Consider the following 16,682-nt stretch of genomic DNA (forward strand, 5'->3'; position numbering starts at 1 on the left):
GTCTGGAAAACAACAAGTGCAGACTTGGAAACGAGGGAAAATAGAACCCGGAAGTTAAGCGTGCTCAGGCTAGGGTAGTGAGAGGATGGGTGACCGTTTGGGAAGTTAGATGATTTGGAATGATGAGGGGTGATTAGAGATTAGAGGTTAAATTCAGCAGTGATGAGGGCTGATTAGATATTAGAGGTTAAAATAATTCAGAAATTTGAAAATTCGGGGAAAAATTTAAAAAAATCAAAAAAATCATAAAATTTCCTTTAGTACCGGTTGGTGGCACCAACTGGGACTAAAGGTGGACCTCCATGCAGCGACCACGTGGAGGGCCTTTAGTCCCGGTTCGTATAAGAACCGGGACTAGGGGGGCCTTTAGTAACGACCCTTTAGTCCCGGTTCTAGAACTAGGACTAAAGGCCCTTATGAACCGGGACAAATGGCCCTTTTTCTACTAGTGTACACATAGCATTTTTACCTAGCTTAGCAATAAAATGGCATTTTTACCTACCTTAGTTAGAAGAAGAAGATAAAATAGAGGAGAGGAGAAAAAGAAAGAGAAGAAAAATTCTTCTTCTTCTTCCTTTTCTTCCTCTTCTTCTTCTTCTTCTTCTTCTTCTTCTTTTTCTAGATAGTCTTCTTCTTCTAACTTGCTTCTTTCCCAATTTGCAGATTTGCTTTAGATGAGGAAGCTTGCATTGATGGAGTCTACTGTTCTCTTTTATGCTTCCTTATTGTTTTGATTTTCTACGATGAACAATGTCAAACTTGCTACCTATATATGTATGTATGGATGGAACCATTATATGCTTGTTGTTGGATATGTTGGCTATGTATATGTGTTGGATGAAACCATTTGCTATGTATATGTGTTGGATGATCATATCCATATGGCGGGGATATGATTTGGTATGTATATGTGTTGGTATGCTTGTCAAGAGTATTTTCATATGTGTGTGTATATATATGTGTGTGTGTGTGTGTGTGTGTGTGAAATTCTGTCAAATTGAATGATTTCAAGAAAAAACAGGGGCTATATAGACTCTTTGTCGTCTGTTGGCGGACGGCAAAGAGCTTTGCCATCAGCTAGCGGACGGCAAACATGCCACGTGTCAGCTACCTGTGCAACCTAGGGCAGTAGGCTGCCTATTTTGTTGCTTTGTTGTCCGCCAGCAGACTGCAAAGAACGTTTAATATTTGCCATCAGCCAGCTGACGGCAAAGCTACCAAATAGGCCAGCCCCCTAGGTGCTGCCACGTGGCACGCTTGGCCGTCCGCTGGCCGACGGCAATGATTCAATGCTATTTGCCATCCGCTGGTTGACAGCAAAGATACAAAGGTCTTTGCCATCCGCTGGCTGATAGCTGCCGTCCGCCAACCGACGGCAATGCACGTCATTAACCCATTAACGGGACCTAAGCTGACACATGTGCCGTCCAAGCTCTTTGCCGTCAGCTGGCGGATGACAAAGACCTTTGTATCTTTGCCGTCCGCCAGCAAACGGCAAAGAAGCCTTTGCCGTAGCCTGTTCAGCCGAACGTGTTGCTGTCAGCTGGCTGACTGCAAAGGTCTTTGCCGCCCGACATGTGTGTCTTTGCCGTCCGTCATGGTTGACGGCAAAGTTCCTGATTCCTATAGTGGATGGTGAAGACTAGCCAGGACAATGTGCTTTCATGTGTCAGAGAAAGATGTAGCAAGTATCAGCAGCATTAAACCATCAATGCATGGCATCAGATCTTCAAGAAAAATCAGCGGCTCTCCTATGCACGGTACCTCCCGTGCATGAAAGAATTGCTTTTCTTGTTGTAGAGGGTTCCGACGCCAAAGCGTAAGTTTCTATCCGTAAGGACCCAGACCTAGGTCTAGCGTCCAAGATATAGCTGGGTTCCTCCTTCGTGTTACAGGCAAATCCTTTAGGACTGTGGTTTAACGAATGACTTGACATGAATTGATTGAGAAGCACCAGGCCCCACGCCTGAAATCAAGGAGCAACGGTAGAGTTACAATCATTTTTTACGTGATACATCATACGGGCTGATGTGGAGCAAATCAGTTGGTTCAGGATCGACAGTGAGCTGATGTGGAGCAAATCGATCAGTTGATTTATGATTAGCGGGTCTCACCCCAATGAAATTTGGAGAAGGGGAGGGGAGGGGGGTTAAAACTTACATAGGTTAATCGTACATTTAAGCCTCATTTGGTTTATAGGAACTCTATAGAATAGGATTTGCAAAGGAAATATTCCTTTGAATCTCTTTGGTTTATAGGAAGGGAAAGTAGTGGCTGAACCCTCTCTCGATGCATCCACACGGTGCACCCATGCAAAAAAACATGTCAAAACATTTTGAAAAAATCTGAAACTTTGTAGAAACGATCATAAACAAACGTTAGAGAGGCTTGCCAAGTTTGGTCATCAAACGACATTCGAGGAAAATACAAAAAAACAAATTTACAAATTTTGATCAAAGAGCGCATGTACATTTTGAGAAATTTTCAGTAATTTTGTCTTTTTTTTTGTATAGAGCTCTTCGGATGTCATTTGACCATAAAAATTGGCAAGTCTCTTTAACATTTGTTGATGATCATTCTTACAAAGTTTTAGATTTTTTCGAGATGTGTTGGTATGCCCACGCAAGAAAACATACCAAAGAGAAATGCCTAACAGCTCCCGGGTGCCCATACACCCTCATGAACAGTAAATTCATATAAAATTGGAAAAAATCAAAAAGAATCTGAAACTTTCAGGGATCAAAGATTATCAAAGGTTTGATGTTTCTGCAAAGTTTCAGCAACAAATAACCTTCGTGGAGCCCTCACCAAAAAAACAAAATCACTGCTCAAAAATGTACATAAATTTTGAACAATGATTTTGTTTTTTTATTTGAGTGCTCCTCGAATGTTATTTTTAGCTAAAACTTTGCAAGATCATCAAAAGTTTCATGATGTTCGATGTCCCAAAGTTTTAGATTTTTCTTATTTTTTTTAATTTGTTTTGAATTTACTGTTCATAGAGGGTGTAGGGGCACCCGGGTGCTGAAAGTTCTATCTCAACATTTCGAAAAAATCCGAAACTTTGTAGAAACGATCATAAACAAACATTGGAGTGCACCAAGGGTGGGTATAGAAAAACCACTCTCTTATAGGAATGAATTCCTATTCTTATGTAGGATAGGAATCAATATTTCATATTTTGAAGTAAAAAAAATGTTAGCCTAGATTTAATGAAAAAATCCATATCCTATGCACCAGATGACATTTTTTTTTATAGGAATTGAGATGCATATCATCTCACTTCGTATGATTTTTTTATTCCTATAAAATTTCTATCCTATGAATCAAAGGAGGCCTTAGGATTATTGAAATGGGAGAGGGGTAGATTAGAGGATGCACACATACCTGCGCAAGGTGCAGCCTGGACAGGTGCTGCATCTAAGTTTACTATTTCCGATACTATAAAGGCGTGCAGACGCGCAACTCATGCATCGTTCACAAACAATAAATCTCCAATACACAAGAAGGTTTCTCAGTCAGCTAGAGAAATGGCTTTCGCGCTCAATGCGTCTTGCTACCCTTCGTCTTTCCAGTCGTCGCTGCTCCCGAGGCGGATGGCAGCAGCGGTGATGATACCGAGGCGGAGGAATGTTCTGCCTGTCATTAGGGCGGTTGCCGTGGCTCCGCCCGCCCCGGCGCCGGCGAAGCCAGCAGCCGTGAGGAGCCGGCCCGTGTCGGTCACCATGGCCAAGCTCATGGCTAAGGGCAAGGTGCGTGCTTATGTGCGTACATGTGTTGTACATTGCATGTAACGGACGTGTGGACTCTGACCGGATATTGGGGTCGATGTCCCCTGAGTAGACAGCGCTCATCCCGTATATCACCGCCGGTGATCCTGACCTGGCCACAACGGCAGAGGCGCTGCATCTCCTGGATGCCTGTGGCGCCGACGTCATTGAGCTCGGCGTGCCGTGCTCCGACCCCTACGTGGACGGTCCGATCATCCAGGCTTCGAGTGCGAGGGCTCTCGCTGGCGGTGCCACAATGGACGGCGTGCTGGCGATGCTCAAGGAGGTGACGCCGGAGCTGTCGTGCCCTGTGGTGCTCTTCTCGTACTACAGGCCTATCTTATGTCGAGGGTTGGCCGAAATCAAAGAAGCCGGTGTACACGGTAGGTAACCTTTTCTCTTCGTTTGATGATTATATTCACAATTTGGCATGCAGGTACAGGAGCTACTACTGATCCAGTTTCTCTTGATCTTATGTACATCTCCTTCCCAGGTCTTATAGTGCCTGATCTCCCTTATGTAGCCGCGCATGCATTATGGAGTGAAGCCAAGAAGAACAACCTCGAGCTGGTATTTCCATTATGTGTCATTCATCAGCAAGCTAGCATTTTCAAATTCCATACACTATAGATATCGCACTACCAGAAAGTAGGAAAGGTCTATCAATCTGATATACAATTGATGTATTCAGGTGCTGCTCACAACACCAGCCATACCAGAAGAAAGAATGAAGGGAATCACGAAAGCTTCGGAAGGTTTCATTTACCTGGTAGATTTCAGCACATGCAATCCACCCCGTTCATTTAAAGTTACCAGCTCCTAATTAACACTGCATTCTCCAACTTAACCGTATTGCGCAGGTGAGCGTCAATGGAGTTACAGGTCCCCGTGAAAACGTGAACCTGCGGGTTGAGTCCCTCATTCAAGAGATAAAAAAGGTACGTGTTTAATTTGAAAGAAGACAAAAAAATTTACCGTAAAATTCTTCTGTATTACTATTATTTTATAATTTATACACGTGATCTAGTGTCCAAGGAATGAAGTCTAGATGGCTGCTTAGTAATTCTCAGTCACTGACCATGTGTTTGTGCTGTTTGCAGGTTACTGACAAACCTGTTGCTGTTGGCTTTGGCATATCAAAACCTGAACACGTAAAGCAGGTAAAAAAATGGTCACCATTTAAATTTTGTCCCAGGAGCTGACAAGATCCACAGCTGTAATTACAAACATCAATGCACATGGACAGATTGCAGGATGGGGTGCGGATGGGGTGATCATTGGCAGTGCGATGGTGAGGCAGTTGGGTGAAGCAGCTTCGCCCAGAGAAGGATTGAAAAGGCTAGAGGCATATGCGAGGAGCATGAAGAATGCACTACCATGATGAAGTGTGTGGATGGACACAGCACCAGTAATAAATTGATCGGAAGCCCAGTAATAAAGCTACTCCGACTAGATCATCAATATGTTATCAGCATGTGGAGTTAAAATCGGAGTACTACCGTGTTTCCAGTTCAGCGAGTAGATCGTCATTGTATCATTAGCCTTTGGCCGGCCGGTGATGGTCCTGAGTAACTAGTTCACCGGTTACAGCAAGTTGGAATAAGCCGTGTATATACAAAAATGTGCTTGAATCCATGACTCGGCAAATAAAACAAGATGTGCTCATGCTCATCGGGACATCGTTCTACGTTTCTGGCTATCTTTTTTTTTGCGAGAATAAAAGAGTTTTATTCTATAAAAATAAGGTTCCAATCGAGAGGCAATAGTTAGAGAGTGTTGTTCACCTATTTCATCCTTCCTACCCAACTCACTGGCCAATTGTACTACACAGGCGCTTAACTATCATCAAAGGAAATATCGTAAGAGAATTTACCTTTTTTATCATGGATAAATTATTGTGAGTGGTACATTAATTCGCAAGAAATACTTATTTTCAGACAATTGAAAATGACAACAAAAATAGGAAACTATGGTAAAAATACAAAAACAAATACTGCATAGCCCTTTGTTGACACTGTTTGGAAGTCCACTTCTTACAGATATTGCATCGGTGTGAGAGATGTCATAAGGCTGGTCATAGTGGGAGTAACTTAGCAAGTAACATAACACATCCCAAGAAAACTTTGCTTACATGGCATGTATTTAATGAGGAGAGAGATGGTTAGAGTAAGATAATATGTTACTGTAACATAACACATCCCAAGACAAAACGAGTCTACATCTTAATAAATGATGGCTTGTATGATACCACATATATGTTACTTCCCACTATGAAGGTAGTAACATAGACTAGTAACATATGCATGTTACTAGTCTAAGTTACTCCCCACTATGACTAGCCTAAGGGATAAATGTTTTTCCCCCATAAATAAATGAGTAATGCTACACTTACGTGGTTGTTACGGATTCAACGGACTGTAATTAGGTGGCAGTTATTGATCGGACATTAGGAAACTATGGTAAAAATACAAAAACAAATACTGCATAGCCCTTTGTTGACACTGTTTGGAAGTCCACTTCTTACAGATAATTGCATCGGTGTGAGAGACGTCATAAGGGAAAAATGTTTTCCCCCCACAAATAAATGAGTAATGCTACACTTACGTGGTTGTTACGGATTCAACGGACTGTAATTAGGTGCCAGTTATTGACCGGGGGGGGGGCCCCCCCCCCCCCCCCCCCACACACGATATTCGGGGGAAAGATTAATTGGCGTTGAAGATCCCGTGAGATACTCGTAATCACCCGTGCGTCTAGGATTATTGCAAATAAATTATCCGTGGGCGACATGTCGTCAAACATGTCATGAGAAATAAATATTCTTTAGTGAGTGTCAACATACATTGTTGCCTTCAGCAGTCAGGAATGGTACAGCTGCTATGTGATCTAAAACCATCATGTATAGTCACTAATACAATAAAGTTGACTATTAGACTAATATATTTTTACCTTCTATCTTTCTTTTCCATCCAATTTATTACTTTTACCTAGGAGCATGCATATAGTTAGGCTCTTACTTGAGAGTCCACTCTCATCTTTTTTCATGTCTGCCCTCCACATAGGCAAAAATGCCATGAAGGTAGGCTATAAACCTATTATTGTACTTGCTGTAAACTATCTATTTCCAAGGTGAAGATATATTCTTTATTTGAACTGCTTGTCCCAATTTATTCCAGTTAGACCTTCGTAACACTCGCTACCAAAACTATTATAATAGTAGTACTTTCACAACTGTAGTTCATTTCTTTGCGAGAAAATTGTAGTGTGTTTTCGGCTTGCATGATGTTTTCTCGGTAAAGGGTGCTTTTTAAGTGTTTCAAAGACCCAGCTGGCTTTTTTCATTATAGGCTCTTTCATAAACTAATTTAAAAGATGTTTTTATTAACTTAAAATGTAACACTAATTAATACAAAGCATAATGAACATACATGCGACCTATGCATAAATAAAATGCATATTACCATTAATTGGGTTCTTATACAATCAAGTCTAGTTAGAAAATATCGATTCGGGAGCACTTGAGCATGGAACACTCTGTGGATAGACAAACTTATTCGAATATATACATGCATGGGCACTACAATTGAAGGAAACAATATATAACATTGTGTGTCAGACTGTCACTAATCCATGTTACTCCACCCGTCTTATAATATAAAAGCGTTTTTGCACTAGTGTAGTATCAAAAAACTCTCTTATATTATAGGATGGAGGGAGTACATGTCCATAGATCTTGGGCTATATATATAAATAAGCGCATCGATCGAGAAGCTAGGCCGCACAGCCAATTATAATTGAAGGAAACAATATCATTAGTACTTGGTATATTACTCCATATATGCTACATGAGCATCGATCTTGGGCTATAAATGAACGCACCGATGGAAAAGCTAAGCCTCACAGCCAGTAAGAACTAAGAACGATAGCTAGCTCTCTCTTAGCATTGTTGCCATGGCTCACGTACATGTAGACGAGCTGCTCCACGAAGCAGCAGCGGCAGCTCCACGATCTCTCTTGATCGCGAGTGCGGTGCTCTTCTCCCTTGTGGTTGTGCCGCTCCTACTCCGCATTATTAGCAAGCAGGGAGCGGCAAGCGATGCCAAGCTGCTGAGCCTGCTCCCATCTCCCCCGACGAAGCTCCCCATCATCGGGCACCTGCACCTAATGGGCGATCTCCCCTACGTCTCCCTCGCCGGCCTGGCCGCCAAGTACGGCCCGGAACTCATGCTGGTACACCTCGGTGCCGTGCCCACCGCCGTCGTGTCCTCGCCGCGCACTGCCGAGGCCGTCCTGCGCACCCACGACCACATCTTCGCGTCACGGCCGCGGTCGATGGTCTTCGACATCATCATGTACGGGCAGACGGACTCGTGCTTCGCGCCCTACGGCGAGCACTTCCGGAAGGCCAGGAAGCTGGTGACGGTGCACATGCTCAACGCCAGGAAGATACGGTCCCAGCGCCCGGCCCGGGTGGAGGAGGTCCGGCTAGTGATTGGAAAGATCGCCAAGGCTGCGGCCGCGCGCGAGGCCGTGGACATGAGCGAGCTCCTGCACTCGTACGTCAACGACCTCGTTTGCCGTGCTGTGTCGGGCAAGTTCTCCCAGGAGGAGGGGCGGAACAAGCTGTTCCGTGAGCTCACCGACATCAACGCGGCGCTCCTGGGAGGGTTCAACATCCTCGACTACTTCCCGAGCCTGGGGAGGTTCGAGTTGGTCTGCAAGATGGCCTGCGCCAAGGCCCGACGGGTGAGGAAGCGGTGGGACCTGCTCCTCGACAAGCTAATTGACGACCATGCAGCAAGGATGGTAAGCCGTGAGGATGAGGCCCAGCCGGCGCAAGAGGAAGACAAAGACTTCATCGACGTATCCCTATCTCTTCAGCAGGAGTATGGTCTCACCAGGGACCATATCAAGGCCATCTTGATAGTAAGTGCACCATTTGCATTTGCCATCTCTATTTCATATCTACTTTTATTTGCTGTGGTAGCTCAATATCCACGTCTGGTACATGCAATTCCAGGACATGTTTGAGGCCGGCACGGACACCTCGTATATGACGCTGGAGTTTGCCATGGCGGAGCTCATACGGAAGCCACACCTTATGAAGAAGCTGCAGGAAGAGGTAAGGAGGAATGTACCAAACGGGCAAGAGATGGTCGCCGAAGACGATCTCCCCAACATGACCTACCTCAAGGCTGTCATCAAGGAGACACTCCGGCTGCACCCGCCGGTACCTCTCATGATTCCACACTTCTCCCTAGACGCCTGCACCGTTGATGGCTACACGATCCCAGCAAACACTCGTGTCGTTATCAACGCCTGGGCACTCGGCAGGCACAGTAGCTACTGGGAAAATGAAAATGAATTCCAACCTGAGAGATTTATGAATGGAGCCGGCGTTGATCTGAAGCCAAATGAGTTCCATTACTTGCCATTTGGGTTTGGACGTAGAATGTGCCCTGGGGTTCACTCGGCATCAGCAACGGTCGAGGCAATGCTGGCAAACCTCATGTACCGTTTCGATTGGAAGCTTCCACCCGGATTGAAGGAAGAGGACATAGATATGACTGAAGTGTTTGGAATAACAGTTTCAAGAAAGGAAAAGCTCATCTTAGTCCCCGTGACCGCATGAGTGCATGTAGCTTGCAGCTCAAAAAGTTGAGCCATCATGGTATTTGGTGCGCCCATATATGAATGTATTCAGAACTTCTTTTTATTTCAAAAATAAGGTTGAAATCCTCGACCTCTGCATCATTGTAATGCGCACAACTAGACAAATAAAAGTGAATTGTTTTTATGTATGTTGTCGCATTTGTTATCTAAGTCATCAGCACTGGTTGACAAGCAAACAGTGCTGATGACTTAGGTAACAATACTTGAAAATAAACGAATATTGTTTATTTCACTACTGGAATTCTCTTATCCGTCGGATGTCAGGCTCTTCGCCGAGAGCTAAAGCACGGGCACTCAGCAAACTCACATACGTCAAGAGTACCTCTTAGCAACAAGCACATCGCGGCAAACACAGGATATTGCCGAGAGTAGTACTTGGCAAAAGGGTCACACTTATCAAATCCTATTTCCCAAGAGCCAAGCAGCTGTCGCACGGCAAACTTTTACCACGTGGCTCATCCGGCGGCGGATAACGGCACGGTCACAGTGGTACTTCTTTGCCGAGAGCAGCACCCGGTAAAGATTTGGCAAAGATTAGTCCCACCTCGCCTACCGACAAGCAGAAGGACATGTTCAAATAGTTAGATAGTCCAGATGCAGTATGCTTCAGTCTTCATTACACTCCTGTTAAGGAGATGGACCGTCATTTTGAATCTTCACATGTCCCGGGCAGAGAAGATTCACAGTGACAGACCATCTTCCTAATGATGGATGCCGGCGCTTATTATTAAGTCAATTATTATTATTATTATTATTATTATTATTATTATTATTATTATTATTATTGAGCCATCTTCCTAATCTTCACATGTTCCGCTTGTAAACCTAGTCTCTGGGTATCGAGAGGGAATGTGTCCGGTTTGTGCAGGAAGTGCGGGTCCTGTTGTTCTCTTGACCTCGAAAATTCTCGTGCTCTCAAATGAGGTCATCGCATGACACATGCCGGGCCCCCGCATTTTTTGGACCCACGTGCAATATTTGAGACATTTATTGCTTGGCTAGGGTTTCATCACCAGAAATTGTAGATCTGCAAGGTGGCACATGAAAAATCCTATGTGATGTCCTTGCAACATGCGTAGGCCTTGTGCAGACGAGGGAGGGGCATGCCCTGCCACCGGGGGGCGAAAGTACCTCGGTGGCATGCCTGATACAACCGTTTAAATCTTTGAAAAATCATACGATGCCGGAATTCCTCGTGAGCTGGCATGGTGTCATCACATGGCCCCTGTAGGGTGTAGTAAAAGTTTAGGTGTGTTTCGAATAAGCCCCCCCCCTCCCCCTAAGTCTGTTTGTAAACTACACCATCTCTGAGCTAGACTCTTGCTATCGAGAGGGAACAAGTCCAGTTTGTGTAGGAAGTGAGGGTCATGTTGCTCCGTTGGCATCGAAACTTCTCGTGCTCTCAAAGGAGGCCATCGCATGACAGGTTCCAAGGCCCTGCATTTTTCGGACCCATGTGCAATATTTGGGACATTTATTGCTCTACTAGGGTTTTTCATCATCGAAAATTGCAGATCTGCAAGGCGGCACATGAAATCATGCTCGGAAGCGACATGGAAAATCCTATGTGATGCCCTTGCGACATGTGTAGGCCTTGTGCAGACGAGGGGGGGCTTGCCCTGCCACCGGGGGGGCAAAAGTACCTCGATGGCATATGCCTGATGCAACTGTTTAAATCCTCGGAAAACCGTACGATGCCGGAATTCCTCGAGAGCTGGCCCGGCGTCATCACATGGATTCTGTAGGGTGTGGTAAAAGTGTGTGCGCGTTTCGAATAAGCCTCCTTGACTCTGCTTGTAAACCGCACCATCTCCGAGCTAGTCTCTCGGTAAAATGAGGGTGCCTGAACGCCATGATCCATTCGGTCTGCTTCCCAACGGCTCCTGTACGGACTGCGGTCTCGGGCGACAGGGGCGGCGATTCTGTGTCTGTCTCTGCCTCCGGCGGCTGTGGCGGCCTTGCTCTAGCCCCGGAGAGGGACGGAGCGGGGGCGACTCCGGTGGAGCCTCAGAGGACGGCCGGCCCCCCTGAGTGTGGCTCGGGGGTCGGGGAGTCGTTTTTGGGCTCTGGCAGATGCGATCTCCGACGACGAAGAGGAAGGTGAGGTATGCGCTGAGCCGGATCCGGCGGTAGGCGCGCGCGCGGCCTGCTCCATTGGGGAGTTTGTGGCGCACGCGGAGGAGCTCGGGGGCTCCTTCAAGGCCGGGCGCCGGCGTGCTTTTGCGTCCGGTGGCCGTGGCTCACGGCGGCTTGCTCAGGCTGCGGCTCGAGCACCACACGCATCCCCGACGCGCGAAGGGCGTGGTTGTCCTGGGGCGGACGCCGCGGGGTTGTCCCTCAGACCTACGCCGCCCATGCCCTGCGGTGGCGGCGGCGGCGGCGCGGTGGTGGCGACACCGACGGATTCGGGGTTGCCTCTCGTTAGGGTTGGGGGCGACGCGTCACATGGCGGGCTGGGCCGGCCTGCTGAGGTGCCTGGCGGGCCGCCCACGGGGATGCCACGCCAGCTGGCCCAGCCAAAGGGTTCGTGTGTGTCTGGGCAGCGGGGGGCCTCGCCTACGCCCGTGGCCCAGTCCAGCCCGGGTGCGCTAGGCCTGCCAACGCCGGCCCACACCGCGCATCCATATAAATGGCTTTGGCTCCCCCTGTGGAACCCTAGACATCACACTAGGGTTTCCTGCCTCCAAGTCGGAGGTGCGGCGATTCGGTCACTCCGCCCGCTTCCTTCACCCCACTCCTCCTCCCCCACCTTTGCTTCGCTCCTTTGCTGAAGTGGTGGCCATGGGCTCCAAGCCCGACCGCCGTGGGGAGAAACCACCCATGGAGCCGCCACGGGACCGCACCCGTGGGCGCGCCGACGACGAGGGCGGCTGGGGGCCGCCGCCCGCATGGTGGCTCAAGGAGCAGGAACGGAAGAAGAAGAAAAAGGAAGAATACCGAAAGAAAGGCCTCGAGCTCAAGCGCAAGGGGCAGATGGCAGCTCAGGGAGGCGACCGCGCCGGCGACTCGCTCGCGAAGAAGCAGAAGTCCAAGCCTACGGGGGCGGCGGCCACCAAGCCTCCCCTCCCGCCCAGATCTGAGGCGCCGGGCTCGTCCAAGGGCACGCAGGCGGAGCCGATCCCCGTCGACGAGGCGGGCGGCCCAGAGTGCTTCAAGTGCGGTCGTACAGGCCATTTCCAAAGCCTGTGCACTTTCCAGCCGCTTTGCGTGGTGTGCAGCAAGGAGGGGCACACCTCGGCGCAGTGCCCAACCCGCGGCAAGCCTCTGCTTCTCCAGACCATGGGCCACGCTATCGCCGGAGAGGGATTCTTCTGCCTTCAGTTTCCGGTCAACGCGCGGGAGGAGGCTCCGGTCCAGCTAGGGGCCAACACGGCGGTGCTCTCCATGCCATCCGGCACGCTCTCCCTTCCGATCCTCGAGGCGGAGCTGCAGCATCTCTTTGAGGGAGAGTGGGATTGGCCGATCTCCCCTCTCGAGGGCGGGGCCTTCTCAGTGGTCTTCCCCGATCCTGCTATGCTCCGGATGGCCACCAGGAGCGGCAAGCTCTTCCTGTCCCTCAACAACCTCATGGTGGACATACGCGATGCGGTCCTCGACGCGCCCAAAGGGATGGAGATGCCAGAGGTGTGGGTCAAGTTAGGTGGGATTCACCCCAAGCATCGTTGCTCCGAAAGGCTCATGGCGGCGACCATCATGCTTGGCCGCCCTCTGCTGGTGGATGAGGACTCTCTGCTCCGCCCAGGGCCGGTCCGCATGCGCTTTGCTTGCCGCAATCCGCACAAGCTCCGTGGGTCAGTCCAGATCTGGTTCAACAATGAGGGCTACAACATCTCTGTGGATCCGGAGCTCCCCCCGGAGCAAGCCGCGGCGCCCGCCCTCCCTCCACCACCCCCTCCTCCCCACGGCAAGGGTCCAGACGGGAAGGGCCACGACGGCGACAAGGACGGCGACAAGGAGCCGGACGCAAGCATGGAGGACGACTCCATCGACACGGCGGGGTGGGAGAAGCTGGGCATCACCGACATCGGCGGGGCGAGGGCTTGCGTGCCACAGCCCTAGGTGGAGAACTCTCTGGCGGGAGGGACGTCGGAGATGGAGCTCTCCATCCCGAACCAGTACGGCTCCAACCTGGGCTCGGTCACATCCCCTCCGGTGCGGATGGAGGCTGCGGTGGACTCCTTGCTGCTAGCGGAGCCCACGGACAATTCCCCTGTGGCATCAGCGGACCCGAAGCTTTTGACTTCCCCCTCGCGCTCGCCTGCCCAAGGTGGTCGCAGCGGCAGCAAGATTGGAGCGATGAAGCAGATCAAGAAGGTGGCGGTGCGCAAGGTGATCGTGGAGGCTGGGCGTGCTGCGGAGACGTTGGGGGTGCCGGTGACGCCGCGTCAGGCAGTGATGGCGCTGGCCGTACCTGCTTCCGCTACGGTCGCGCTGGAGACGCCCTTGACGGCGCCGGTCCCGAAGGCCAAGCGCTCCAAGGCGGTGGTGGAAGGGCAGGCGGCCCCCGTGCGGGCCAGTGCGTGTGCTAGGGGCGCCAAGGGAAACTTGCCATCGCTCCAGCGCGCCCAACTCCTCCAAGCTCAGAAAAATCTGGAAATCTCAGGTAATCCCTTACCCCGCTTTACGATTCTTGACTCCTTTTCGGACGAGCACTTGAGCGAGGTTCTGGGGGAGAGTGGGGTGGAACCAGTGGGAGGAGGTGAGATGTGCGAGCTTATCTCGTTGATTCGCGCAAAGGAATTGGCGCAAGCGGCGCTAACAGCGGCGGCTGTGCAACACGCGGATCGTTTGGCACTAGAGGCAGAGGCCTCGACAGCGCTAACGACCCAGTCCGATGAGGAGACAGCAACAGGGGTTGCTGCTCCTCCCTCGCCTCGCCGCGGCAGGGCGAGACGTGTGGCCAAGGCGATCACATCCAGGGGGTGCGCCTGCGTAACCGTGTCGTTTAGATGCGTGCACTCCTATGGAATATACGTGGCTTCGGCCACTCGGGTCGTCGCACCCAACTAAGGGAGTACATTAGGAAAGAAGCGATAGATATCGTTGGGCTCCAGGAAACGATCAAGTCTGAGTTCAGACATCAAGATCGCTTAGCGATAGATCCCTTAGAGCGTTTCGCGTGGCATCATACTCCGGCCAACGGTCACTCCGGTGGCTTGTTGCTAGGACTAAGCACTGCCACGTACGAGGTGCTGCACTGGGAGAGTGGCACCTTCTTCATCGCGGCCAAGTTCCGCGTGCGAGCAACGCTACGCGAGCTCGCGATCGTGCAAGTCTACGGACCTGCAGATCACTCAAGTTCGGCTGAGTTCCTAGGCGAACTCGAAGCCAAGGTGTATGCGAGCTCGCGATCGTGCAAGTCTACGGACCTACAGATCACTCACGTTCGGCTGAGTTCCTAGGCGAACTCGAAGCCAAGGTGATGGCCTTTGCGGCTACTCAGATCCCGCTTATAGTGGGGGGAGATTTCAATCTTATCCGTTCGAGGGCGGACAAAAACAATGACAATATCAACTGGCCAAGGGTGGCCATGTTCAATAATTCGATAGCATCTATGGCACTTAGGGAAGTGACAAGATCCGGGGCAAGATACACTTGGACTAACAAGCAGCTAGCCCCAGTGCGATCTGTGTTGGATCGTGCTTTCATGTCTCCGGACTGGGAAATTTTGTTCCCTCTGTGCTCACTCCTTGCCGAAACAAGGATTGGGTCGGACCATGTGCCGCTAATCTTGTCTTCTGGGGAGGACAGAGTGCGCCGCAGCCCGCGTTTCTATTTTGAAACTGCATGGTTCGAGACACCGAACTTCGACACCATCTTCAGGGAGAGATGGCAGAAATGTGTCCAGCTCGCAGGCCAGCAACATGGCCCTTTGGAGTTCTGGGCTGCGGTAGGGGGCCGCCTACGTGCAAGCCTTAAGGGGTGGGGCGCGAATCAGGGTCGCGATGACAAAATCTTGAGGGCAAGGCTCATTGATGAGATTGCTATTCTCGACGGTCAAGCGGACACGCGCCCCTTCTCTGAACAAGAATGGGCGCGGCGATATGCCCTCGAGGGGCAAGTCGAAGCTCTGCTACATGCAGAGGATGAATACTGGAGGCGTAGGGGAGGCCTCAAGTGGACGCTCAAGGGTGATGCGAATACGAAGTATTTCCACGCGTACGCGAATGGCCGGCACAGGAAATGTTCGATACTCAGGTTGCAGACGGAGCAGGGGCTCCTTCTTCAACAATCGGAGATTTCCCGTCACATCTACGACTTTTATATAGGTCTGATGGGGACGGAGGAGGCCCAACGCGCACGATTGCGTGCGGATGTTTGGCTCCCTTCTCAACGGGTGCTCGATAGTGAGAACGGGGGGCTGGAGCTCGCTTTCCTTCCAGAGGAGATTGACAAAGCACTCCAGGGTATGAAATCCGACACAGCCCCAAGGCCGGACTGGTGGCCGGTGGCAATGTTCAAACATTTCTGGCCTCTGCTGCGTGAACCCATTTTTGAGGTGTGTAACGGCTTCATGTGAGGTTTCGTCGATATAGCGCGACTCAATTTCGGTGTGCTGTCGCTCATCCCGAAAGTACCTGGTGCGGACCACATTCACCAGTACAGACCAATAGCGCTCATTAATGTTCCCTTCAAAATATGCGCCAAAGGCTGCGCTACTCGACTCACGCCGATCGCCCATCGAACCATTAGTCGTGCGCAATCAGCATTAATCCGCGGGAGGAATATTTTGGAGGGACCGTTAGCCCTACAGGAGACCCTCCACGAGCTCAAGCGCACGCACGAACCTGCAATCCTTCTCAAGTTAGATTTCGAGAAGGCCTACGACCGCGTTAATTGGGATTTTCTCCGAAAAATCCTTAATAGTCAAGGCTTCTCGCCGGCGTGGGTGCATGGAGTCATGAAATTGGTCTCGGGGGGGCAAACTGCGGTCTCGGTAAATGGAGAAGTAGGGAACTTCTTCCGGAACAAACGTGGCTTACGCCAAGGTGACCCCATGTCACCGATATTGTTCAATTTTGTCACAGATGCGCTGGCAGCAATGCTGCGGAAAGCGGTGGATGCCGGGCACATCAAAGGGGTGTTGGGACACCTCATCCCAGGGGGGATATCACATCTGCAATATGCGGACGATACGCTATTGCTTTTTCAGCCGGACCTCCACAGCGTGGCCACTGTTAAAGCCTTGCTTATAAGCTTCAAACTCATGTCGGGACTTAAAATCAATTTTCACAAGTG

The 16,682-nt window shown here is 50.0% G+C and overlaps 2 protein-coding genes across 2 annotated transcripts; both read left to right on the forward strand.

Annotated features, from left to right (window-relative positions):
* The first annotated feature begins 3,463 nt into the window (after positions 1–3,463).
* Positions 3,464–5,439, forward strand: LOC125553965 (indole-3-glycerol phosphate lyase, chloroplastic-like). The gene is made up of 7 exons (XM_048717602.1): positions 3,464–3,752; positions 3,844–4,153; positions 4,264–4,340; positions 4,462–4,539; positions 4,631–4,708; positions 4,871–4,930; positions 5,017–5,439. The coding sequence occupies exons 1-7, from the start codon at positions 3,531–3,533 to the stop codon at positions 5,149–5,151; spliced, it is 960 nt and encodes a 319-aa protein (XP_048573559.1). The 5' UTR covers positions 3,464–3,530; the 3' UTR covers positions 5,152–5,439.
* Positions 5,440–7,665: 2,226 nt separating this feature from the next.
* On the forward strand, positions 7,666–9,567 carry LOC125553966 (indole-2-monooxygenase-like). Its single transcript, XM_048717603.1, has 2 exons — positions 7,666–8,696; positions 8,791–9,567. The coding sequence occupies exons 1-2, from the start codon at positions 7,722–7,724 to the stop codon at positions 9,400–9,402; spliced, it is 1,587 nt and encodes a 528-aa protein (XP_048573560.1). The 5' UTR covers positions 7,666–7,721; the 3' UTR covers positions 9,403–9,567.
* The last annotated feature ends 7,115 nt before the right edge of the window (positions 9,568–16,682 follow it).

The sequence above is a fragment of the Triticum urartu genome, chromosome 4 (assembly GCF_003073215.2).
Source record: "Triticum urartu cultivar G1812 chromosome 4, Tu2.1, whole genome shotgun sequence".
Lineage (NCBI taxonomy): Eukaryota > Viridiplantae > Streptophyta > Magnoliopsida > Poales > Poaceae > Triticum > Triticum urartu.

What these genes read in the sequence shown, in the direction of transcription:
- LOC125553965 (XM_048717602.1), top strand. Translation starts at nt 3,531, where the DNA reads ATGGCTTTCGCGCTCAATGCGTCTTGCTACCCTTCGTCTTTCCAGTCG. An exon ending in AGCTCATGGCTAAGGGCAAG is followed by an intron (nt 3,753 to 3,843) that starts GTGCGTGCTTAT and finishes TCCCCTGAGTAG; the next exon opens with ACAGCGCTCATCCCGTATAT. An exon ending in AGAAGAACAACCTCGAGCTG is followed by an intron (nt 4,341 to 4,461) that starts GTATTTCCATTA and finishes TGATGTATTCAG; the next exon opens with GTGCTGCTCACAACACCAGC.
- LOC125553966 (XM_048717603.1), top strand. Translation starts at nt 7,722, where the DNA reads ATGGCTCACGTACATGTAGACGAGCTGCTCCACGAAGCAGCAGCGGCA. An exon ending in ATATCAAGGCCATCTTGATA is followed by an intron (nt 8,697 to 8,790) that starts GTAAGTGCACCA and finishes ATGCAATTCCAG; the next exon opens with GACATGTTTGAGGCCGGCAC.